We start from the raw sequence: 23,948 nt of genomic DNA on the forward strand, positions 1-23,948 counted from the left end.
GAGTCCAGGCCCCCAGCCCCTCCTCCCTCAGACCCAAGAGTCCAGGCTCCCAGCCCCCTCCTCCCTCAGATTCAGGAGTCCAGGCCCCCAGCCCCCTCCTCCCTCAGATCCAGGAGTCCAGGCCCCCAGCCCCTCCTCCCTCAGACCCAGGAGTCCAGGCCCCCAGCCCCTCCTCCCTCAGACCCAGGGATCCAGGCCCCCAGCCCCCTCCTCCCTTAGACCCAGGAGTCTAGGACCCCAGCCCCTCCTCCCTCAGACCCAGGGATCCAGGCCCCAGCCCCCTCCTCCCTCAAATCCAGGAGTCCAGGCCTCCAGCCCCTCCTCCCTCAGACCCAGGAGTCCAGGCCTCCAGCCCCTCCTCCCTCAGACCCAAGAGTCCAGGCCCCCAGCCCCTCCTCCCTCAGATCCAGGAGTCCAGGCCTCCAGCCCCTCCTCCCTCAGACCCAGGAGTCCAGGCCTCCAGCCTCTCCTCCCTCAGACCCAAGAGTCCAGGCCCTCAGCCCCTCCTCCCTCAGACCCAGGGATCCAGGCCCCCAGCCCCCTCCTCCCTCGGACCCAGGAATCCAGGCCTCCAGCCCCCTCCTCCCTCAGACCCAGGAGTCTAGGCCCCCAGCCCCCTCCTCCCTCAAACCCAGGAGTCCAGGCCCCCAGCCCCCTCCTCCCTCAGACCCAGGAGTCCAGGCCCCCAGCCCCTCCTCCCTCGGACCCAGGAATCCAGGCCTTTGGCCTTGTCCTTCCTCTGGATCAGTGTCAAGTTGATGGAATGTCTAGGGTTTTGAGACATCCACCCCATGAAGCTACATCAGCATCCCCTCTGTCCAGCACGCCACCCCAAATCAATATTCAAACCAAAACTTTAAAAAGTTACAGAACATGACCATGGCCCTGAGTTTGGCTGGAGCTGCCTGGCCCTGCCTCCGCTCCTTTGCAGGAGTCTGCCGGTGGGTCGCCTTGCAATGACCTCACATAGTGCTCTTGTCAAATTCCTTAAAAATAGCTTCATTTCCTTGGGGTAGGCAGGATAGCACAGCAGTGAAAGGCACTAATTCTAGAGACTTTGTGGGTTCCAACCCCAGGTCTGGCTCCTGTAAGCTACTTGCCTTTGAGCACATTAACTCCCTGTTCCTTCATCTTTGAAACCGGAGGAGAAGTAGCGCCTGTTTCCCCGGGGCCGAGGCCACTATGAAGATCAAACAGGAGTCAGAAGGCGCTGGCACGCTGTCCGCCACAGACTAAACCTTCAGTGGGTGCTGGTTTTCCACTGCCGGTGACTTCGGCCACTTTTTCCTGGTTACACTCTCCTAAAGTTTCTTTACACGCATTCTTCAACATTTTACTAAGAAACGTTTCTAACATGCAGCGCAGTTGAACAATTTACAATGGACACCCATCCATGCACTACTTAGATCTTACCATTAGCATTTTACTATATTTCCTTTATCTCGTATCCACCTATTGCTCTACTCATCCATTAATCTGACTTTCTTTTCTTTTTTTTACTTTTATTTGCTTCAATGAACTTACATTACTCTTTTAATTAAAAAATAAACTATTAAAAATTAGGGGAGGCCGGGGGAAGGTCAATGGGGGAAAAAGGGAGCTATAAGTACTACTATTTGTAATACTTTAAACAATAAAATAACTGATTTTTAATATATTTCAAAATAAATTATAGACATTGGTACACTGCCTCCTAAATACTTCAGCATGCATATCCTTTTGAAAAATGATTTTTACTGATTTTAGAAAGAGAGGAAGGGAGAGGGAGAGAGAGAGATACATCGATCGGCTGCCTCCTGCACACCCACCACTGGGGATCGAGCCTTAACCAGCATCAAACCCACCACCTTTCAGTGTATGAGATGATGCTCAACCAACTGGGCCACACCAGCCAGGGCTGGCGTCTGCATCTTTATCTAGAGTTCAATATTTATTTCTCATAACTTTTTATTTTTGTTTGTTAATCCTCACCCAAGGATATTTTTCCTTTGATCTTTAGAGAGAGTAGAAAGGCGGGGGAAGGACAGAGAGAGAGAGAAACAGCGACGTGAGAGAAACACATCAATTGGTTGCCTCCTGGGGATCGAGCCTGCAACCAAGGTATGTGCCCTTGACTAGAATCGAACCCAGGACCCTTCAGGCTGACGATCTCTCCACGGAGCCAAACCGGTGAGGGCCGTAACTTTTTCTTATAAAACGTTTATAAAACAGAGCATGTCAATAGGAGAACAACAGCCCATAAGTAAGCATGTGGGTGGCAGGTGAGGATGACAAAGCCCAAAAGACCAGTGGCAGGTGCCTGGAGTTGGAGACTTAATTCTCTCTCTCGGGGTTTCCTCCACTCCCCTCGGCCTACCCCCTCCCTCCTTTCCTGCACGGCTCTCAGCTATTCGTCCTCAATCCACCAGCCCACACTGCAGCGAGACAGACCGAGTGGGGGTGCCGAGAGATGCGTCATGGCCTTCACCGTGCTGAAAGCTGAGTTTCGGTTCAGGCTCCATCACTTCCTGGGTGTTTGATGTTGAGCAATTAACTTTGTCTCTCTGAGCCTCCGTTTTCGTTCTTTTTTTGTATTTTTTTTTATTGATTTTTTAGAGAGAAAGGAAGGGAGAAGGAGAGAGAGAAACATTGATCAGCTAGCTGCCTCCTGCACGTACGTCCCCTACAAGGGATAGACCTCAAATTGAACCCACGACCTTCCAGTGCATGGGACGACGCCCAACCAACTGAGCCACTGGCCAGGGCTGAGCCTCGGTTTTCTTATCTGTGAAACAGGAGTGGGCATAATGAAGTCATTTAGTCAGTGTGTCAACATTTCCTAAGGCTTCCTCTGGGCCAGGTCCTGGCAGGGCTTGGGACACAGGCTGAGTCAGCCCCGGGCCTGCCCTTAAGGAGCTTGCAGTCCAACGGGGGAGACGGAAATGAACCCACATGGTCAAGGTGCAGGGTGACTTGAGGGAAGCACCTGCTGTGGGAATCTAGATGAGAGTGACTAACCCAACCGCAGCGGGTGGGAACTGGGTGGTGTTCAGGGAGGGCTTCCTGGAGGAGGAGGTATCTGAGCAGACTTGCAGGACAAGTTGTGAGAAGAGCGTTCTGGGAAGAGAGACTAGAATGGGTGAAGGCCTAGAGGTCAGAGGGCATGGCACGGTTCAGGGAAACCTTGAATCATCTCCATGGCTGGAGTGCAGCCAGAGACGTGGGCAGAGCCGGACCGGGAACGTGGCGGCCGCTTGCCATGGCGGTGGCTCTCGGCTGCCCGAAAGGTGGTGAGGTCCGCCTGAGACGAGCTGTTGATGAGAAAAAGGCACATCAAGTCCCAAAAGCTAATTGTGCAAAAAAATAAGAAAGCAAACAAACGATCTCTTCAAATGTTTCCTATTTTTCCTTAGCCGGTTTGGCTCCGTGGATAGAGCGTCAGTCAGCCTGCAGACTGAAAGGTCCCAGGTTTGAATCCGGTCAAGGGCACACGCCCAAGTTGTGGGCTGAATCCCCAGTGAGGGGCGTGCAGGAGGCAGCCGGTCAATGACTCTCTCATCATTGATGTTTCTCTCTCTCTCCCCTTCTCCCTTCCTCTCTGAAATCAATAAACTATATAGAGACCCGATGCACAAAATTCATGCAAGGGGCTCGGCCCTCGCAGCCGCAGCGCCCGGCTTTGTCCGGAAGGTCATCCTGACGGTCATTCCGCTTTTCGGAACAACCATCAGGTCTAATTAGCATATTACGCTTTTATTATTATAGGTATTTTTTAATGGGTTAAATTTTTCCTATTTTGATTTCATGTTGGGATGACAATATTTTGCATATAATGAGTTAGTGAAATGTTAAACTTTTCTTGAGATTTTCGTTTATTGTTTATTTTCTTAACTTTAGTTTTTCAATTGCAGTTTACCTCCAATGCCATCTTGCATTTGTTTTAGATGTACAACATAGTGTACAACTGTTATGCATCGTAATGTAAATATCTGTGTTTTCCGATGGTCTTAGGCGACCCTGCTAGCGGTTCTAAACCTGTGGGTCACGACCCACAGGTTGAGAACCGCTGCTGTAGATGCATAACAGTAGCAAAATTACAGTTATGAAGGAGCAACGAAAATAATTTTATGGTTGGGGTCACCACAACATGAGGAACCGTATTAAAGGGTCGCGGCATTAGGAAGGTTGAGAACCACTGGGTTAGACAATCATGTGCTTAATGAAGTGATCCCCCTGATATTTCCAGTACCCAGCTGGCATCATCCATAGTTATTACAATATTATTGACTATGTTTTGTTATGCTGTACTTTTACATCCCTGTGAGGAGGACTAGGTGAAAAAGGTGAAGGGCCCTAGCCGGTTTGGCTCAGTGGATAGGGCGTCAGCCTGCGGACTAAAGGGTCCCAGATTCCATTCCGGTCAAGGGCATACTATGACGCCCAGGTTGCAGGCTCAATCCCCAGTAGGGGGCGTGTAGGAGGCAGAGGGTCAATGACTCATCATTGACGTTTCTCTCTCTCTCTCCCTCTCCCTTCCTCTCTGAAATCAATAAAAATAAATATTTTTTAAAAGCCGAAGGGAGCCGAAACCGGTTTGGCTCAGTGGATAGAGCGTCGGCCTGCGGACTGAAGGGTCCCGGGTTCGATTCCGGTCAAGGGCATGTACCTTAGTTGCGGGCACATCCCCAGTGGGAGGTGTGCAGGAGGCAGCTGATCGATGTTTCTCTCTCATCGATGTTTCTAGCTCTCTGTCCCTCTCCCTTCCTCTCTGTAAAGTATCAATAAAATATATTTTAAAAAAAAAAAAAAAGCTGAAGGGATTAAGAAGTACAGATGGGTAGTAACTCTTGCTTCTTTTTACTTTTTTTTTTTTTAACTGGCGTGTGTGCCTGCCATTTATTCCCACGGGCCAGCACCGTTCTGGATGCTGCGGGTTTCCTAACAGCAGGCTGAGGGGTTAGGACTTTGTCCTAGGATGATGGGGGACCCAGAGCAGGGTTGTGAGCAGGCAAGAGTCGGGGTGCAAGAAGGACCCTCTGGGGTCAAAGGAAGGATGCAGGGGAGAGGGAAGAGCCGGAGGTGATGGTCCACGTGGGAGAGACGCAGGTCTGAGCTGAAACCGGGAAATGGGGACAGAGAGGAGGGAGCCGCATAGGAAGGGGAGGTGGGGGGGCGGGGTTTGGAGGTCACCCACTGAGAGGTCTAGCCTGCCGCCTGGAAGAATGGTGGGTCCTGAGTTCAGTGGGGACCTGAGTGTGAAGGGCCGGGGGGACCCGGGGGCTGGAGGGGCAGCACCCCAAAGAGTACACTGAATGCCCAATGGTTTCATCCAGGGAGACATGGAGGCCAAGCAAAGGGGGTGACAATTAGATTTTTTTTCCCAGGAAGTCGCAGAGGCAGAAGTGAGCTGTAGAAGAAATGGGCTCAGGAAACCAGTCACAGAGGCAAAAGCTCAAACCCTTGGAGCTTCGGAGGAAGAGAAAGGCAAGGAAAACCTGCCTGGGGGGAGGGTGGGGAAGGCAGGGGCGTCTCCACAGAGAGCACCCCCAAACCGTTTTTGTTTTTTTTTTAATATATTTTTATTGATTTCAGAGGAAGGGAGAGGGAGAGAGAGAGAGAAACATCCATGATGAGAGAGAACCATGGATCGGCCGCCTCCTGCACGCCCCCCACCGGGGATGTGCCCACAACCAAGGTACATGCCCCTGACCGGAATCGAACCCGGGACCCTTCAGTCTGCAGGCCGACGCTCTATCCACCGAGCCACACCGGCCAGAGCCCCAAACCGTTTTTGTTTGTTAATCCTCACCAAAGGGTATTTTTCCCATTGATTTTTTAAAATATATTTTATTGATTTTTTACAGAGAGGAAGGGAGAGGGATAGAGCGTTAGAAACATCGATCAGCTGTCTCCTGCACACCCCCCACTGGGGATGTGCCTGCAACCAAGGTACATGCCCTTGACCGGAATCGAACCCGGGACCCTTCAGTCCGCAGGCCGACACTCTATCCACTGAGCCAATTCCCATTGATTTTTAGAGGGAGCAGAAGGGAAGGAGGGAGGGGGAGAGAGAAAAACATCGATGGGAGACACATCTGATTGGTTGCCTTCTGAACACACCCCGACCTGGGCGGGGATCGAACCTGCAATACGTATGTACGTGCCCTTGACCGGGAGTCGAACCCGCGACCCTTTGGTATGCAGGTGGACGCTCTAACCACTGAGCAACAGGGGCCAGGGCCCAACAACCTTTTTTTTTTTTAATTGATTTTAGAGAGAGAGAGGAAGGGAGAGTGACAGAGACATCCATTTGCTGTTCTCCTTATCGATGCATTCATTGGTTGATTCTTGTATGTGCCCTGACCCCCAGGCTCCAACCGCAACCTTCGGGGGTGGGGAGGGGAGGCCCTAACCACTGAGCCACCCGGCCAGGACTCTGGACAATTCTATTTCATTCAAGAAAATAAAAGGCAGCGCCAGGCCCCAGCTGGTGCGGTGACAGACGTTCATTATTGCAATCAGCTGACCTCATTGCCCAAGGACCTTCCTGAACACCCCCCTAACCCGTTTCCTTCTCACCCCCCCCCCCGCCGCCACTCCACCCCCGTCCCGGTGATCACCACACCCACGCGCATTTCCCTCCTCGCAGCCCCGCACACCCTCGCTGCTCCGGCCCACGCCCTTCCCGCACACGCGGGCCCCCTCAGCTCAGATCCTCCTGCTGCTTGCATTGTCTCTCCCTGTGTGTTCAATTCCATCCAGTCCCCAAATCCTCCTGAGTCCCCGCCAGCTTCCCCACGCGCCCCTCCATGTCTCCCCTGGGGGCCGGCAACCTGACGCCCCGCTGGCAGGGGCGCCCCTGTCCGCAGAGCAGGGGGAGCCTGAGGGCAGGTAAGCAGAGAGGTTTAGAGGCTCAGGGAATCCAGGGGACAGACAGACACAGAGAAAAGGATGCAGAAAGAAGCAGAGGGATAAAGAGATAGAGAGGCCGAGGTGAACAGGGGGGGGGGGGGGGGGAGGGGGCGGGGGGAGAGAGAGAGAGATAGTTGACCGCCAGGCCAGGGAGGGAAAGGGACCGACACCCCGGAGATGGGCAGACTTGGAAGAGGGGCCGGAGGGCGGGGCCGGGGCCCTGATACGGGGCAGAGGTGGGGGGACAGTCAGGACACCGCAAGGGGCCTGTCCGGCTGGGACAAGGGAGCCATTGAGCGCCGCCCGCCCGCCCGCCTTCCTGGAAGCGAGGTTGGGAAAGGAGCTGCCAGGAGCGGGGCACGGGGCGCTGGGGGCGGACAAAGCCGGATTGTTCCCGGCCTTTCCCCACAGCGCCCCGGCCTGCGCCCCAGCCTGCACCCCAGCCCGGGGCAGGGTCGAGTACCAGCCCGGTGACACACGCTTTCTCACTGCTGGCTCACTCTCCCGTGGGGACAAGGAGGTCGTCCGCAAGCACAGAGGGACCTGACGGCAGGTTGGTGAATCACCCCAACCCCACTGACCCCACGCCACCTGGTTCCCAGGCGGGGCCCAAGGACTTGTGGGTCCTGAGCAGAGACAGACAGGGGTGGTGGGGCCCCTGCTAGCCAGGCAGCTGTTAGCTTCCCCAGGAGGCTCACATTTGGGTCCTTGGACACTTTATGCTCAAGGACCTAGAAGTCCAGGGAATGAGGAGGGCAAGGTCCCATCTTTCCCTCTCCCACACCCAGGAGTCAGCACCCAGCCCCTCCTGCCTCAGACCCAGGAGTCAGCACCCAACCCCTCCTCCCTCAGACCCAGGAGTCAGCACCCAGCCCCTCCTGCCTCGGACCCAGGGGTCCAGGCCCCAGCCCCTCCTGCCTCGGACCCAGGGGTCCAGGCCCCAGCCCCTCCTCCCTCAGACCCAGGAGTCCAGGCCCCAGCCCCTCCTCCCTCGGACCCAGGGGTTCGGGCCCCCAGCCCCTCCTCCCTCAGACCCAGGGGTCCGGGCCCCCAGCCCCTCCTCCCTCAGACCCAGGAGTCCGGGCCCCCAGACCCTCCTCCCTCGGACCCAGGAGTCCAGGCCCCCAGCCCCTCCTCCCTCGGACCCAGGAGTCCGGACCCCCAGCCCCTCCTCCCTCGGACCCAGGGGTCCAGGCCCCCAGCCCCTCCTCCCTCGGACCCAGGGGTCCAGGCCCCCAGCCCCTCCTCCCTCAGACCCAGGGGTCCAGGCCCCCAGCCCCTCCTCCCTCAGACCCAGGAGTCCAGGCCCCCAGCCCCTCCTCCCTCAGACCCAGGGGTCCAGGCCCCCAGCCCCTCCTCCCTCAGACCCAGGGGTCCAGACCCCCAGCCCCTCCTCAATCAGACCCAGGAGTCTGGGCTCCCAGTGCACTTAGGGACAATGTGCTCCTTCCTGGAAGCTGGGGTCAGGGGTCATCAGGAGCAGCGCTGTGGGGGGTGGAAGAATGTGTGTGGGAGGGCAGGTGAGGAGGAAGAGGGAGGGGCAGCCTGCAGCCTCGGGGACCTGGGAGATGTGGGTTAAAAGGAAGCACCGGAGCTTGTGGGGGAAAGACCAGCCTCTTGCAGGGAGGCCGGGAGCCTGGGGTATCCGTCAGACGGCCCTTGACGCCCTGGCCCCACAGCCCCTACCCCTTCTGCTCTCTACCTGCCTCTCTCTTTCTCTTTCTGTCTGTCTGTCTCTCCCGTTTCTAGGGATCCTCACTGCTTTGCCAATTCCTTTCCTCCCCTCAGCTCCCTGTGTCTCTGACTCTGCCTGCCTGTGACATGCACTGTCCCTGGGCCAGTAGGCAGTGGCCCCCAGCAGGTAAGACCACACCGCACCCCAGAATCTAAAAGTGTGGGGGTGAGCCACAGGCGAGCCCAGAGCTGAGGTGCAGAGGAAGATGCATGGGGAGGAAGGATGTCAGGGGCCCCTGGGGCCAACCTCCCTGTGACGAGGCAGGCAAGCGCCACGGAGCGGAGGGGCATAGAAAGACTGCATGGGACTCCCGCTGCACTGAGCGGCCCCTGGGACCGGCTGGGGTCTCCCTGGCACCCGCCTTCAAGGGATCCTCAGGTGGAGGCAGGGGTGTAGGAGACCAGAAATGCGGAGGCTAGATAAAGATCAGAAGTCAGGGGTCAGGAGATCGGGAGACCGTGGCAGGCCCTGCCGGGGAGGCGGGGGCAGGAGGAGGGAGAAGAGGGAGGGGCCTGCGTGGGGCCTGAGCGGGGCCTGATGGAGCACTTGGCTTCCCCTCCCAGGACCGGCCATGAAGATGCTGATTGTAGCTCTGGTCCTGACGGCAGCAGGTGGGAAAAGGGGGGTGAGAGATGGGGAGGTTTGGGGACAGGGTGGGGGCTGCTGATGGGGCAGAGACTGGAACTGGAGATGGAGGGGGGGGTGTGTTTGGAATGAGGAAGATGCCGGAGACTAGGTGAGAGATGGGGATGCAGACAGGGAAGGGGGTGGGAGGTGGCGCTGAAGATGGGGGAGAGATGGAGGACGGGGTTGGCTTTGTGGATGGTGCTGGACACATCTGGGTGTGGGGATGGAGACCATCTGGATGACTGAGACAGGATTGGGTTCGCCCTGGCGGGTGCACCTGCTCTCTCCAGACCTCCCCTCTGACGCTGACCCTCCCTCCCGCAGTCCAGGCCGAGAGGAAGGATAAGGTGCTGTCCGGTGGGCCCTGCGAGCGGATGTCTCACCCCTACCAAGCTGCCCTCTACAACTCCGGCCACCTGCTCTGCGGGGGGGTGCTCATCCACCCATCGTGGGTCCTCACGGCTGCGCACTGCAAAAAACCGTGAGTTGCCACACTGCGGACGGGGAGTGGTGGCAATTAGAGCCCGCCAAAGTCTTGCAGACTTCAGGCATGGAATGGCACGCATATCCCCCTGTCCCAGCGCCAGGCCATCTGATAACCAGTCTCATTTGGCCAATAGTTAATTGAGCCCTAAATATGGGCCAGGCGTTGTGTGGGGCCCTGGGGATCGAGCCGTGGAAAAAAAACCAGCAGAACTGCCTCTCTGGTGAACTGGCCTTCTCCCCGGGGAGGCAGCCGTGGAGGGAGGGCCCTGTAGGGAGAGACGGGTTAGTTCTAAGTGCAGGGGAGAGCCCGCACGAGAGGGTTTGAATCTGGGAAGCAGCACGATGTGATTTCATCGTCCAAAGCAATCTGGCTACCTTGTGGGATGTGGACGGGGCCAGAGGAGGTGAAGGGGTGCGTGAGGAGGCCCCGGGGCCACCGTCCGGTGCCGTAAGATGCTGGCTGGGGCCGGGATGCTGGCTGGGGGGATGCACAGACGTTAGGAACCTTGGGAGTTATTTTGAGACTAAGCCAACAGGACCTGGTGATGTGGGATGGAGGGAAAGAGAGCGAGCAGGGCTAGCCTCCAAGGGTTTGACCTGGACCCCGGGGTGTTAGGCTGTGTCTTTGGCTGCGTCGGGGAAGAGGGAACGAGCAGCAGGTTGGACCGGGGCGGGGGAGCGTCAGACATTTTTGCTTTTGCCAAGATGAGTCTGAGAGACCTGGGAGATGTCCAAGAAGGATGCCAGGTTGGCCGCTGGCGCTCCGGGGAGAGGTCAGAGCGGGAGGTAAAGATGAAGGCGTCATCCGCCAGCAGGTAGTATTTAAAGGCACGGCACCAGATGAGATCACCCAAAAAGCGGGCCCGGATAGAGGAGCGGAGAGGGCCTGGGACAAATCCCCGGGGCACGAAAAACCACACAGCCGTTTGGCGCTAAGGACGGGCCGGGTGCCCAGGGAAGCAGTGACATTCCACTTCCACAAGAAGGGCCTGTTGGCCCCATTTTGCAGATGAGGAACCTGAGGCTCAGGGAAACGGCCAGTGTGAGGCAGGCAAAGGAGGGGTCTTGTCACGGACGCAAGGACCCCAGGGTGGGCTCCGCCCTGCTCGGGGAGGACTGGCCTCACTCCCAGCGCCCTCATTCCTTCCTTCGGTGCCCACTGACTGAGAGCACCCACTCAGGGCCAGATGGGAGCTGGGCAGTGGGGATTCAGGAGGGGGTGACAGAAAGACAGTTAGCGAACAAACCCTTGAAGAAATCGTACCATTACACATTACCCTAAGTCCCCGTGAAGGACAGGAATGGCTTCTCAAGAGAAGGGAGCAGAGGCACCTACTGTGGATGGATGAGATGAGAGTCAAGCGGAGGCACGGACAAGGAGACGGTGTGGCCAAGGGAAGTTGAGGGAAGAGCGTTCGGAGCAGGGGAAACACAAGGGCACAGGCCCTCAAGTGAGAACATTCTAGAGCGTCACGAGTCCACAGGGGGGCAGAGAACGGCGGGATGGGACACTTGGGCTGTATTCTGGGGCCAACTGGGAGCTATGGGAGGCTTTTGAGCAAGGGAGTGGCTCTTTGATCCACTTCACAAATTATTTCTTGAATACCCGTCATGTTCCAGATCCTGGCCTAGGCTCTGAGGATACTGTATCCGAACAAAACAAACATCCCATCTTGATAGTCTAACCCCGTGGTCGGCAAACTTCGGCTCACGAGCCACATGCGGCTCTTTGGCCCCTTGAGTGTGGCTCTTCCACAAAATACCACAGCCTGGGCGAGTCTATTTTGAAGAAGTGGCGTTCGAAGAAGTTTAAGTTTAAAAAATTTGGCTCTCCAAAGAAATTTCGATCGTTGTCCTGTTGCTATTTGGCTCTGTGGACGAATGACTTTGCCGACCGCTGGTCTAGAGTCACGCCATCAGCCACCTGTGGCTCATTAAATGTACATGAATAAAAACCGGATGAAACTCCAAATCCACGAGCCACGTTCCAGGTGCTCCGTAGCTGCCTGTGGCTAGTGGCCACCGTAGCACGTAGCACCGATCAGGTTTCATCATTGCAGACAGTTCTGTTGGGCACCGATGTGGTGGTAGGAGGAGAGACAATAAAACAGGTAAATATTTAACAACACATATATCATACGTAAAAGAATAATGATAGGTTTTCTGGTGGAGAAGAAAACAGGAGAGGGAGATAAGGATTACCTGTTGGGGTGGATATTTACATCTTAATTGGGTTGCCGGGTAGGCCTCAAAGGAGGAGGTCACATCTGAAATAGGTGAGGGAGGGAACCATGCACATATCTGGGGGGGAGATCGTTGCTGGCAGAGGAAGCAGCCAGTGCAAAGGTCCTGGGGTGGGAGGGTGACTGTTGTGTTCAAGGAAAGGCAGGGAAACCAGTGTGGCCAGAGAAGGGGGGGGGGGGGGGGCGTGGGAGGAGATACCTGTGAGGGGACAGGCAGGACCATGTAGGCCATGGGGAGTACTTTGGTCTTTCCTCAGCGGGAGTTGGGCGTCATGGGAGAATTCTCAGCAGGCAAAGGACAGGACCAACCTATGTTGTTAAAATATCTATGGCTTAGCCCTGGCTGGTTTGGCTCAGTGGATAGAGGGTCAGCCTACGGACGGAAAGGTCCCAGGTTCGATTCCAGTCAAGGGCACATGTCTGGGTTGCAGGCTCAACCCCTAGTAGGGGATGTGCAGGAGGCAGCCAATCAATGATTCTCTCTCATCATTGATGTTTCTATCTCTCTCTCCCTCTCCCTTCCTCTCTGCAATCAATCAATATATATATATATATATATATATATATATATATATATATATATATATATATGGCTTAGTGCACAGGGGGAAATATAAAAAATAAAATTCTGCCCTGGGCAGTTTGGCTCAGTGGATAGAGCGTCGGCCTGCGGACTGAAGGGTCCCAGGTTTGATTCCAGTCAAGGGCAGGTACCCTGGTTGCGGGCACAATCCCCAGTGTGGGGTGTGCAGGAGGCAGCTGATCGATGTTCCCCTCTCATTGATGTTTCTAACTCCCTATCCCTCTCCCTTCCTCTCTGTAAAAAAAATCAATAAAATATATTTTTAAAACAATAAAATAAATAAAATATCTATGGCTGTTCTGTGGAAGATAGACTCCAGAGGGCCAACAGCAGAAGCAAGGAGTCCAGCAAGGTAGCTACGGCGGTAAAGGATGATGGTTGCTCAGACAAGATGGTAGCAGTGGGGGAGGCGAGTAGTGGTCAGATTCTGGATATACTTTGAGGAGACGAAAGGATTTCCGGGCCACTTAGACAGGAGGAATGAAATAAAGAGTCAAGAATAGTCTCCAAGTTTATGCTGGAAGGATAGAATCGTCATTTCCTGAGCTGGGAAGACGGAAGGAAACAAGGCCAGATAGTTCATGGTGTACCAGGCCGCCCCACTTCCCGCCACCACCCCATCTGGAGTCTCAGCCGCAGCCCAAGGGCGACAGGTGAGACCCTGCCCTCCTCCTCTTTCCCAGGAATCTTCAGGTCTACCTGGGGAAGCACAACATTTACGAGAGAGAGAGTTTCCAGGAGCAGAGCTCTGTTGTCCAGACCGTGGTCCACCCTGGCTACAACGCTGCCACTCATGACCAGGACATCATGCTGTTACGCCTGAAGCGCCCAGCCAATCTCTCGGACCGCATCCGGCCCCTGGCCATGGAGAGAGACTGCTCAGCCAACCGCACCAGCTGCCAAATCCTGGGCTGGGGCAAGACAGCGAGTGGTCAGTAAGACAAGGACGATGGGGAAGCAGGCCAATGGGTCATGGGTAAGGTGGACCAAAGGAGGAAGGGTCAAAGGTGAAGGTGGTCCCATGGTGAAGACCAATGGGGCAGTGTATCGCTCGGTGAAAGGTCAAAGGGGAGGGAAGACAAATATGGAAGTTGGGCTAATGAGTGAATAGCCAATGGAGAAAGTAGACCAATGGGTGAATGCTATGGCTGGATGGGCCATAAGATGATGGGCCAGTGAGGAGGTCAATGGGGAGATACCAATCAGAAAGGAGGCCAGTTGTCGAAGGGGACCAATCAGGCTTCACTGATGGTCAAGAAGGGATAAGTGGAGGAGGGACTAATGGAAGAAGAGAGATGAATAAAGCAGGGGATCCAGCTGAAGGGTGTGAACTGAGAGGGTGGATGGGTAGAGAGAGCTAATGGGGGAGGGACCATGGGGGAAGAGTGAATAGTCAAACGGAGTCCCGAGAAGAAGAAAGAAGTCCAATAAATCAGCAGGAACTATTGATGGTGGGCCTGTAAGTGAAGGGCCAAAAAAAAAGGTGCCCTATTGGATGAAGGGCCAATGGAAGGGTAGAGCCATTTAGGAAAGGACCAATGAGGGAGGTGGACCATTGGATGAAGGGCCAATAGGAAGGGAGAGCCATTTAGGAAAGGACCAATGAGGGAGCTGGACCATTGGATGAAGGGCCAGTAGGAAGGGAGAGCCAATGGGCAAAGAAGGGTCCAGTTAGGAAAGGACTAATGGTCCAGTGATGACCAACCAGGATGAACCAATGAGCAGGAATGGTCCAATGAAGGACAAAGGGGTGTGACAGGGGCGGTCACTAATAGAGGAAGCGTCTGGAGGTCAGCTGGAACTACTGGAGAAGGTGGGACCCAGTGGAGGAGAGAGAACCGGAGGCAGGACCTAGGAGAAAGGAAAAACCAACAGGAAATGAGGACTCATGGAGAAGGGAGGGACTAAAGAGGAAGACAAGCCAATGGGAGGGAAGAATGGCATAACGGGGGACCTATCAAGAGCCAAGGCCAATGGAAATGGGTTTTAAGAACAAGAGACAAATGGGGAGAAGGGAACCAGTGGGGGTTGGGGGCCAGCAGAGGAGGGAGGAATTGTAGGGCTCGATGGTCGCTGGGGAAGATGTGGGAAGGATGGGTTCTGAAGTGAGCCTCCCCCGCTCTCTCGCCAGGTGTGTTTCCTAACACCATCCAGTGTGCAGATGTCCACCTGGTACCTCGTGAGGACTGTGAGCGTGCCTACCCTGGCCAGATCACCCAAAACATGGTGTGTGCTGGGGATGAGAAGTACGGGAAGGATTCCTGCCAGGTGAGGCCAGTGACGGGACCCGCCAGTTATATAGCAAAGGACAGAGACATGGAAACACAGACAGAGACAGGAAGAGAGAGACACACAGAGAGACCTTAACTGGGCTTTACAGAGACTTTGAGGCATGAAAAGGGTGAGAGAGCCCTGGCTGGTTTGGCTCAGTGGATAGAGTGTCAGCCTACGGACTGAAGGGTCCTGGGTTTGATTCTGGTCAAGGGCACATGCCCGGGTTGTGGGCTCGGTCCCCAGTTGGGGGCGTCAGGAGGCAGCCGATCAATGATTCTCTCTCATCACGGATATTTCTATCTCTCTCTCCCTCTCCCTTCCTCTCTGAAATCAATAAAAAAAAAATACATTTTTTAAAAATTTTTATTGCGTTTTTTACAGATTGGAAGAGAGAGGGATAGAGAGTTAGAAACATCGATGAGAGAGAAACATTGATCAGCTGCCTCTTGCACACCCCCTACTGGGGATGTGCCCGCAACCAAGGTACATGCCCTTGACCGGAATTGAACCTGGGACCCTTCAGTCCGCAGGCCGACAGTCTATCCACTGAGCCAAACCAGTTAGGGCAAAAATATATATTTTTTTTTAAAAAAAGAAAAAGAAAAAGGGTGAGAGACTCAATTCACACTCAGAGACACATCCAGCAAAGACGGGAAATGCCACCAGGGATGGAGATGGAGAAAGCAAGAACCAGAGAGACACCGTAAAGAGGCGGATGGCATGAGGGTCTGTCCTTCCTCAAACAGCCCCCACAGGTCCTGCTCAGACACGGCCAAGCTGGGGAGAGAAGGGGCTCCATCCCCATTCCCAAATACCCTTAACTTGGGTTTCCTCCACTGTGGTCCATTGGGTATCTCCACCTTATTCCAAAACTTAACTTTGAAGGACTCAAACCAGCCAAGAAGGAGAAAGAGACCAAGATGACGTAATACACAGTGAACTGGGTTACACAGTGAAAAGAAAGGACATCTCTCTCTCCCTTCCTCCCTCCCTCCACCTGTCAGGCTCTGTTCTGTTCTTAAGCTTTATTCTTTTTCATATATATACACACACACATATATACTGTATATACACTGAGTGGCCAGATTATTATGATCTCTGAACGCATAATAATCTGGCCACTCAGTGTATATCCTATATAATAAAGGGCTAATATGCAAATTGTCCCCTTGACCAGGAGTTCGACCAGCAGGCAGGCCGGCCAACTGCCCATGTCCCCTCCCCCTGGCCAGGCTGGCCGGACCCCACCCATGCACGAATTCATGCACCGGGCCTCTAATATATATATATATAAATATATATATATACACACACACACTGAGTGGCAAGATTATTATGCATTCAGAGATCATAATAATCTGGCCACTCAGTGTATATATATATACTAGAGGCCCAGTGCATGAAATTCATGCACTGGGGGGTGGGTGGGTTCCTCAGCCTGGCCTGCACCCTCTCGCAGTCTGGGACCCCTCGGGGGATGTCCTAAGATTGGGCCTAAGCCGGCAGTCAGACATCCCTCTCATGGTCCGGGGCTCTCTTGGTCCAGGACTACTCACCCCTTACTGGCGGCCTGCAGAGGAGGCAGGAGAGGCTCCCGCCACTGCCTCTGTGCTCACCAGCCGTGAGCCGTGAGGGCAGCTCCTGCATTGAGCATCTGCCCCCTGGTGGTCAGTGCGAGTCATAGCAATCGTTCGTTCCACCATTTGGTCGATTTGCATACTAGGGTTTTATTATATAGGATATATTATTGATTTCAGAGAGGAAGGAAAAGGGAGCGAGAGATAGAAACATCAATGATGAGAGAGAATCATTGTTCGCTGCCTCCTACATGCCCCCTACTGGGGATCGAGTCCACAACCTGGGCATGTGCCCTTGACTGGAATCGAACCCGGGACCCTTCAGTCCAAAGGCCGACACTGTATCCACTAAGCCAAACCAGCAAGGGTTATTCTTTTTCTTTCTCTTTTTCTCTCTCTGCCTCTGTTTCTCCATGCTTCTGAGTCTCCCTCGGTCTCTCTGTTTCCCTGTCTGTGACTGTGACTGTGTGTGTGTGTGTGTGTGTCTGTGTGTGTGTGTGTGTGTGTGTGTGTGACTGTGTGTTTGTGTGTCTGTCTGTTTGTCTGTCCCCGAGTATTTCTCTCCATCTCTGGGTGTCTCTCCCTTTCTACGTGTCCGAGTCTCCCCCTGTCTCTCCGTCTTTCTCTCCCTGTATTACTGACTCTCTCCCTTTTCCCCGAAGGGCGATTCCGGGGGTCCACTGGTGTGTGGAGACCGTCTCCGAGGCCTAGTATCATGGGGTAACGTCCCCTGCGGATCCAAGGAGAAGCCGGGGGTCTACACCAATGTCTGCAGATATCACCAGTGGGTCCGGAAAACCATTTGGGCCAACTCATTCTGACATGTGGCATCCAACCCTTGACCTCGGCCCCCACTTACCGCCTCTAAAGTATCTCTGATCAAGACCATGCCTCCTCCCCCCGCTCCCGCCCAGAACCAACCTGTAATGCTTCATGCTGCCTGGTTTTACCCCAGCCTCATCCCTGGGGGTGAGTGGGAACACAGGCTGAGGTCTTGCCCCCACCACTAAGAGAAAACAGGAACATCGCTTCCGAGCAGCCCTCGCTCCTGATTATCCCAGGGCTGTGTTGTCTCCCCGCAGAGGAGTGGTCACACGCCTGGAGAAACCCGAAGTGGAATCCCAGCTCTGCCTCTTGCTACCCGTGAAGACTCACATCTGTGAAGTAGGGATATAACAGTATGCTCCGCATAACCCAGGGGCCGCAGTTGGGAGGATTCAAGGTCTCAAACATGGGAAACACGGGCACCTGGCTCACCTGCCTGCTGAATAAAGAGTAAATTTCATTGCTGGTGACACTTTTTTGCTTTTCTCCCACTTCTGCTGCCCTGAAACCCAGTTCTTTCAGCAGCCTAACCAGATTAGGCGGTTAATCCTCCAGGGTCCGTGGGAGATCGTGCTAGGCCTTGAATGCCAGGCGGAAGAAGTGGGCCTTGATCCTGAGGGCCTTGAGAGAAGGAAGGACGGGGTCAGATCTGGGTATTAGAAAAATCTCACTGGGGTGCATTCGAGGTGGGGGGAATGGGCAGGGAGGAGGAGGCCCTCAAAAAAATGAGGGGAGCAGACAGACAGAGCTGAGTGAGGGCCCAGGCTTCCCCATGCTCTCTGGGGTTCTCCCATCAACAAGCACCACGCATGACCCCAACCGGGGCACACCCCTCTGTCCCCAAACCCCAGGCCCGGGCCTGTCCTCAGAGAGCCATTCTTCTCTTACAACCCCCGCGGCCCCATCTCTGAGGAAGACAAATCAACATCTAAGTCACGTGTCCTCCCAGGCTGTGAGTGGGACAGGTGGTAGCTCCCCAGAGAGGCACTAGAGGTGGCCAGTCGATGACTCTCTCTCATCATTGATGTGTCTATCTCCCTCTCCCTTCCTCTCTGAAAATCAATATAAATATATATTTTTTTTAATATATTTTATTGATTTTTTACAGAGAGGAAGGGAGAGGGATAGAGAGTTAGAAACATCGATGAGAGAGAAACATCGATCAGCTGCCTCCTGCACACCCCCTATTGGGGACGTGCCCGCAACCAAGGTACATGCCCTTGACCGGAATCGAACCTGGGACCTTTCAGTCCGCAGGCCGATGCTCTATCCACTGAGCCAAACCGGTTTCGGCTATATATATTTTTTTAATATATTTTATTGATTTTTTACAGAGAGGAAGGGAGAGGGATAGAGAGTTAGAAACATCGATGAGAGAGAAACATCGATCAGCTGCCTCCTGCACACCCCCTATTGGGGACGTGGCCGCAACCAAGGTACATGCCCTTGACCGGAATCGAACCTGGGACCTTTCAGTCCGCAGGCTGACGCTCTATCCACTGAGCCAAACCGGTTTCGGCTTTTTTTTTTTTTTTTAAAGACAAATATACTTTTATGTTGAAATACTCCCTGCATGGGGCTGGGGTGAGGAGCGGAGAAATATTCCGGAACAGAGGGAGTATCAGAAATGATAATCCATTTGTTTCACAAATATTGAAGACAACCCTCTTTTGCCCCGAGTGGAATGAAATTGGAAGTTAGTAAACAAAGTGACTGCACCATAGGGGACATTCAAAGTCAATTCTGTCTTTTTTATTTTTAAATTCTCACCTGAGGAAATACTTTTATTTATTGAGAGAGAGAGAGAGAGAGAAACATCGATGTGAGACAGAAACATCAATTGGTTGCCTCTCGTACACGCCCCAACTGGGTATCTGCCCTGACCAGGAATTGAACCTGCAGCCTTCCCGGCGTACAGGACCCTTCAATGACCTGAGCCACCCGGCTGGGGCAACCCCGTGTCATTTTCACTAGAAGAGGGATGTGGTCCCAAGACAGAGGGGATATTTAAAAAGAACAGAGTCCCTCGGCTCCGAAGATCTTTAGAGTTGGAGAAAAAGCATTACGTGTCTTAAGAGCCAAGGAAATGTGAAACGTTGTCAAGGGGGTGCAATAGGAAGCAGTGGTTGACTTTTATGAGGACAGGGAAATATCGAGTCGTGGGAAGGGACTGGGCCCGCTTTGACCAACCCATTCTGCGAGTTATAAAGGGATCACCAAGAGGAACCCAATCAATGTCCAGGCCAAAATCAACTCCAGCTCACCCTCTTCCTTAACGGCCCACAATAACAATAAACACTGGGCACATGCCATACACGGTTCTAAAGGACTGTATCTGTTAACTCATTTAATCCTCACGGCAAGCATTATTGTTCCCTAATTACAGAGAGGGAAGCTGAGGCTTAGCGAGGCTCCAGGGATAGCCCAAAGCCTTATAGATAACTAGAGGCCTGGTGCTCGAAATTCGTGCATAGGGGGCGGGGTCTCTCAGCCCAGCCTGCACCCTCTCCAATCCGGGACCCCTGTGGGATGGGGCGTAAACTTTCAGACATCCCTTTCGCAATCCAGGACTGCTGGCTCCTAACCGCTTGCCTGCCTGCCTGCCTGATTGCTCCTAAACACTCTCCTGCCTGCCTGATCACTCCTGACTGCCTCTGCTTGCCGGCCTGATTGTCCCCTAACAGTCCCCCTGCCAGCTTGATATCCCCCTAACTGGTCCCCTGCTGGCCTGGCCACCCCCTAACTGCCCCCCTGCTGGCCTGGTTGCCCCCTAACTGGTCCCCTGCTGGCCTGGCCACCCCCTAACTGCCTCCCTGCTGGCCTGGTCACCCCCTAACTGTCCGGAAGGAAGTCGGACATCCGGAAGATGTCCGGTTAACCGGTCTAATTAGCATATTAACCTTTTATTAGAATAGATAGGTGGCCACATTGCCCTGGCTGGTGTGGTTAGAGCATTAACCCCCGGGGCACCGAAGGGTTTCAGGTTCGATTCCCAGTCAAGGGCACCTACCTGGGTTGTCGGTTCATCCCCAGCCCAGGTGGGGGTGCGTGCCGGAGGCAGTCGATCAATGTGTCTCTCTCACACTGAGGTTTCTCTGTGTGTCTCTCTGTCCCCCCTCCCTCCCTTACACTCTCTCTAAAAAAAAAGGAAAAAAATATCCTCGGGTGAAGATTAATAACAACAGCAAACAGATGCCATGTCAGAATTTGAGCGTCAGGAGGTTGGTGCCAGAGTTTGAACTCCTCCCTGCTCTGCTATGTGAAAGTCTTCTTTCAATTCCCATATGCTTTCAAATTGAGCAGAAAAACTGTTTTAAAGGCCCAATCTTTTACATGCATATTTTTTTATTGATTCTTTTTTGAGAGGGAGAGAGAGAAAAACATCAATGTGAGGGAGAAACAGCGATCCATTGCCCCGACTGGAGGTCAAACCTGCAACCTTGGTATGTTTCCTGACTGGGTGCATGGGACGACGCTCTAACCACTGAGCAACACTGGCCAGGGCTAACGAATTTTTTTTTTTTTAAGCAGAATCTTTGCGCATTTGGTACTTAAGGTGCATGTGAGTCTAAGAGAATCTCACTCGTCCTAGGGACAGCCTCGTGACTTCAGCTTCACGTATGTCATCCGTGTCCAATGTTTAAGTTGGAGTCGCACCAACTTCCTATCCAGTGTTGGGAGACTTGAAAAAGGCAACATTGGTCACATATATAAGTGTAATATACAGAGACTAGAGGCCCGGTGCACAAAATTCGTGTACTTGGGGGGGGGGTTGTCCCTCTTGCAGTCCAGGAGCCCTTGGGGGATGTCCGACTGACAGCTTAGGCCCACTTCCCAAAGGGAGTGCACTGGCTCAGGGCTTCTGGCTGAGTGGCACTCCCCCTGTGGGAGCACACTGACCACCAGGGGGCAGCTCCTGCATTTGGCATTGGGGTCTGCCCCCTTGTGGTCAGTGGGCATCATAGCGACTGGTCGTTCTGCCCTTTGGTCGATTTGCATATTAGCCTTTTATCATATAGGATGTGTGAATGTATTTTAATGCCGGAAAGTGTGTCTGACCATTGAAGGACTTCCTGAAGAGATCAGAAGTGTTGGTTTTAGAAATGTAGTTTGAGATGTGTGAAGATACTTCGTTTGTACATTAGACCAAGTGTTATTATAAAGAACTCATAAACTGTGTTAAACCCTGGCTGGTGGCTCAGTTGCTTAGAGTATTGTCCAGTAAAACAAAAGGATGTGGGTTTCATCCCCGGTTCAGGGCGAGTACAAGAGGCAGCCAATCAGTGTTTCTCTCTCTCTCTTCCTCTCTCTCTAAAAATCGATGAAGCCCTAGCCAGTTTGGCTCAGTGGATAGAGCGTCAGCCTGTGGACTGAAAGGTCCCAGGTTTGATTCCGGTCAAGGGCACATGAGGGGGGCCTGGGTTGCGGGCTCCATCCCCAGTGGGGGGCGTGCAGGAGGCAGCCAATCAATGATTCTCTCTCATCATTGATGTTTCTCTCTCTCCCTTTCCCTTCCTCTCTGAATCAATAAAAATATATTATAAAAAATATTTAAAAATAAAAATAAAAATGGATGAAAAACATATCCTCAGGTGATGATTTTTTAAAATGTGTTAAAACCGCCAAAACCGGTTTGGCGTCAGCCTGCGGACTGAAAGGTCCCAGGTTCGATTCCGGTCAAGGGCATGTACCTTGGTTGCAGGCACGTCCCCAGTAGGGGGTGTGCAGGAGGCAGCTGATAGATGTTTCTCTCTCATCGAAGTTTCTCTCTCATCAATGTTTCTAACTCTCTATCCCTCTCCCTTCCACTCTGTAAAAAATCAATAAAATATATTTAAAAAAAATAAAATAAAATAAAATGTGTTAAAACATATACAGAATGAGCCCGGCTGGTGTGGCTCAGTGGTTGAGCGTCGACCTATGAACCCGGAAGTCACGGTTCCATTCCTGGTCAGGGCACACACCAGGGTTGTGGGCTCAATCCCCAGTGTGGGGTGCACAGGAGGCAGCCAATCAATGATTCTCTCTCATCACTGATGTTTCTATCTCTCTCTCCCTCTTCCTTCCTCTCTGAAATCCATAAAAATATGTATTATTTTAAAAAGACATATCTAGAATGAAAAGGTTTGCAAGCTCAACTTAAAAAACAGAAAGGGCTAGGTTGTGGATGTGTCACTTTAATGCATGTAATAGTCAAAATAAACCTCCGAATTTTATTTTTTATATTTTCCCCCTGTGCACTAAGCCAGCCTCCAAGCTCTAAAACCCCCCCTTATAACAGAGTGAGGGAGACAGCTATGGTTTCCCTTCAAGGCATGTGACCTCCACCAGGCCAGCATCTGTGTCCATTTGTTCTTGGATAGTTGAGTCTGGCGCACAGTTGGTGCTCAACATGTACGTGCTGAATGAGTGTGTGGCTCTTACATCCTAGTGGGGACAGAGACTTGGAGTCACAGTGAGAGATGTTTGCACAGAGTCGGGGGCACCCAGAAAGACCGGATGGAGAAGAGGTCAGGAGAGGCAGCCCAGATGGCCCGGGACCAGGGACCGGGGAGGGAGAAGTCACCTTTTGGGTTCCCCACCCAGTGCCCCATTTCTCAAAGGGCCAGGAGCCACCCACCCCCTCAGCCTCAGGTGGCCCTGCCCAACTTTCTCACCCACGCCTGCCTGTGCAGCTGGGCCACCTCACCTGCGGGGGAGAGGCGGGGGGAGGGGCCTGGATCCCGGCCAGTTCTCCTCCCTGCTCAGTCGTATAGCCCCGGCACCAGGGTGAAGGAGAAGGGGTTGTGGGGTGTCTTGGCAAAGTGGCCTGAGTCTTCTGGACCCAAAATGCAGGGTTGGGGAGACCGAGGGACAGAAAGACACAGAGAGAGAGAGAGAGAGAGAGAGAGAGGTTGAGGAGGATTGAGTCACAGAGGAGAGGAACAGTGGAGGAAAAATACAGAGACCCAGAGGTGGAGAGAGATGGACCAGGAATCACAGACACATGAGGGGGCCATGAATATGATGGTGGTGGCGATGGATGGACGTGTGTGTCTCACAGCTCAGGAAACTGTCTGCGTGCAGTACGCACGGCTTCTTGTGCCCCAGTTATACCTCAATGATGCCGTTTAAAAAAATAAAGCAGACTCGACAATTCCAAGGGGTGTTTGACAAGCCAAGTACTCAGAAGCATTCAAAAGAGAGAGAGGATCGTGGAGACATAAAGAGCAAGATGTAGAGACACAGAAAGGCGGGGGGGGGGGGGGGGGACAGAGGAACAGACACGTTGAGACACAGAGAGCAGAGAGACCGGGATCCTTCCAAGAGGGTGGGGGTGGGAAGGAATGGGGAAGGGAGAGAGAGAGGCAAAAAGTGATACTCTGTGGACACCTTACACGGAAAGAGACTCGGGAAGATTCAGAGGGAAGCAAAGAGGGAGAGAAGGAAGGTAGAAGAGTTTGAAACGCGGAGAGGAGGGTTGGAAGGGTGACAGGAGGTGAAAAGGCGCGGGGGACAAAGAAAAGCCTTGGGCCGAGCCGCGCGCCCAGAGCGCAGACCCCTCCCCATCCCGGGGCCAGGAGGTAGGGAGTGGCTTCTGGGACTGGGTGGGGGGTGCTCTGGGGCGGAAGTGGGGGGAGGCAAGAGGAGTGATTGCTAAGACCCGCCAGGGCGCCTCACTACCTGGGAATGCGCCCCGGGCGGCAGTGGGTGGTTATAACCCAGAC

At 53.6% G+C, this 23,948-nt stretch overlaps 1 protein-coding gene across 2 annotated transcripts; it reads left to right on the forward strand.

Annotated features, from left to right (window-relative positions):
- Positions 1 to 6,503: 6,503 nt before the first annotated feature.
- LOC308235881 (kallikrein-6-like) lies at positions 6,504 to 17,701 on the forward strand. 2 transcript variants are annotated; one of them, XM_080645064.1, is made up of 8 exons: positions 6,504 to 6,870; positions 7,303 to 7,444; positions 8,680 to 8,752; positions 9,190 to 9,237; positions 9,578 to 9,734; positions 13,249 to 13,496; positions 14,697 to 14,833; positions 17,079 to 17,701. In XM_080645064.1, the coding sequence occupies exons 3-8, from the start codon at positions 8,713 to 8,715 to the stop codon at positions 17,235 to 17,237; spliced, it is 789 nt and encodes a 262-aa protein (XP_080501190.1). In that variant the 5' UTR covers positions 6,504 to 6,870; positions 7,303 to 7,444; positions 8,680 to 8,712; the 3' UTR covers positions 17,238 to 17,701. The 2 variants fall into 2 exon arrangements, with proteins under 2 accessions (XP_080501190.1, XP_080501189.1); XM_080645063.1 differs by lacking the exon at positions 6,504 to 6,870 and having other exon boundaries at positions 7,114 to 7,444.
- The last annotated feature ends 6,247 nt before the right edge of the window (positions 17,702 to 23,948 follow it).

Source organism: Plecotus auritus (assembly GCF_963455305.1).
Source record: "Plecotus auritus genome assembly, chromosome: 10".
Classification (NCBI taxonomy): domain Eukaryota; kingdom Metazoa; phylum Chordata; class Mammalia; order Chiroptera; family Vespertilionidae; genus Plecotus; species Plecotus auritus.

Excerpts from the sequence above, each read along its gene's own strand:
- LOC308235881 (XM_080645064.1), top strand. The coding sequence starts at position 8,713 with ATGCACTGTCCCTGGGCCAGTAGGCAGTGGCCCCCAGCAG. Across the intron at positions 9,238-9,577 it reads TCTGGTCCTGACGGCAGCAG|TCCAGGCCGAGAGGAAGGAT; the intron begins GTGGGAAAAGGG and ends TCCCTCCCGCAG. Across the intron at positions 13,497-14,696 it reads CTGGGGCAAGACAGCGAGTG|GTGTGTTTCCTAACACCATC; the intron begins GTCAGTAAGACA and ends CTCTCTCGCCAG.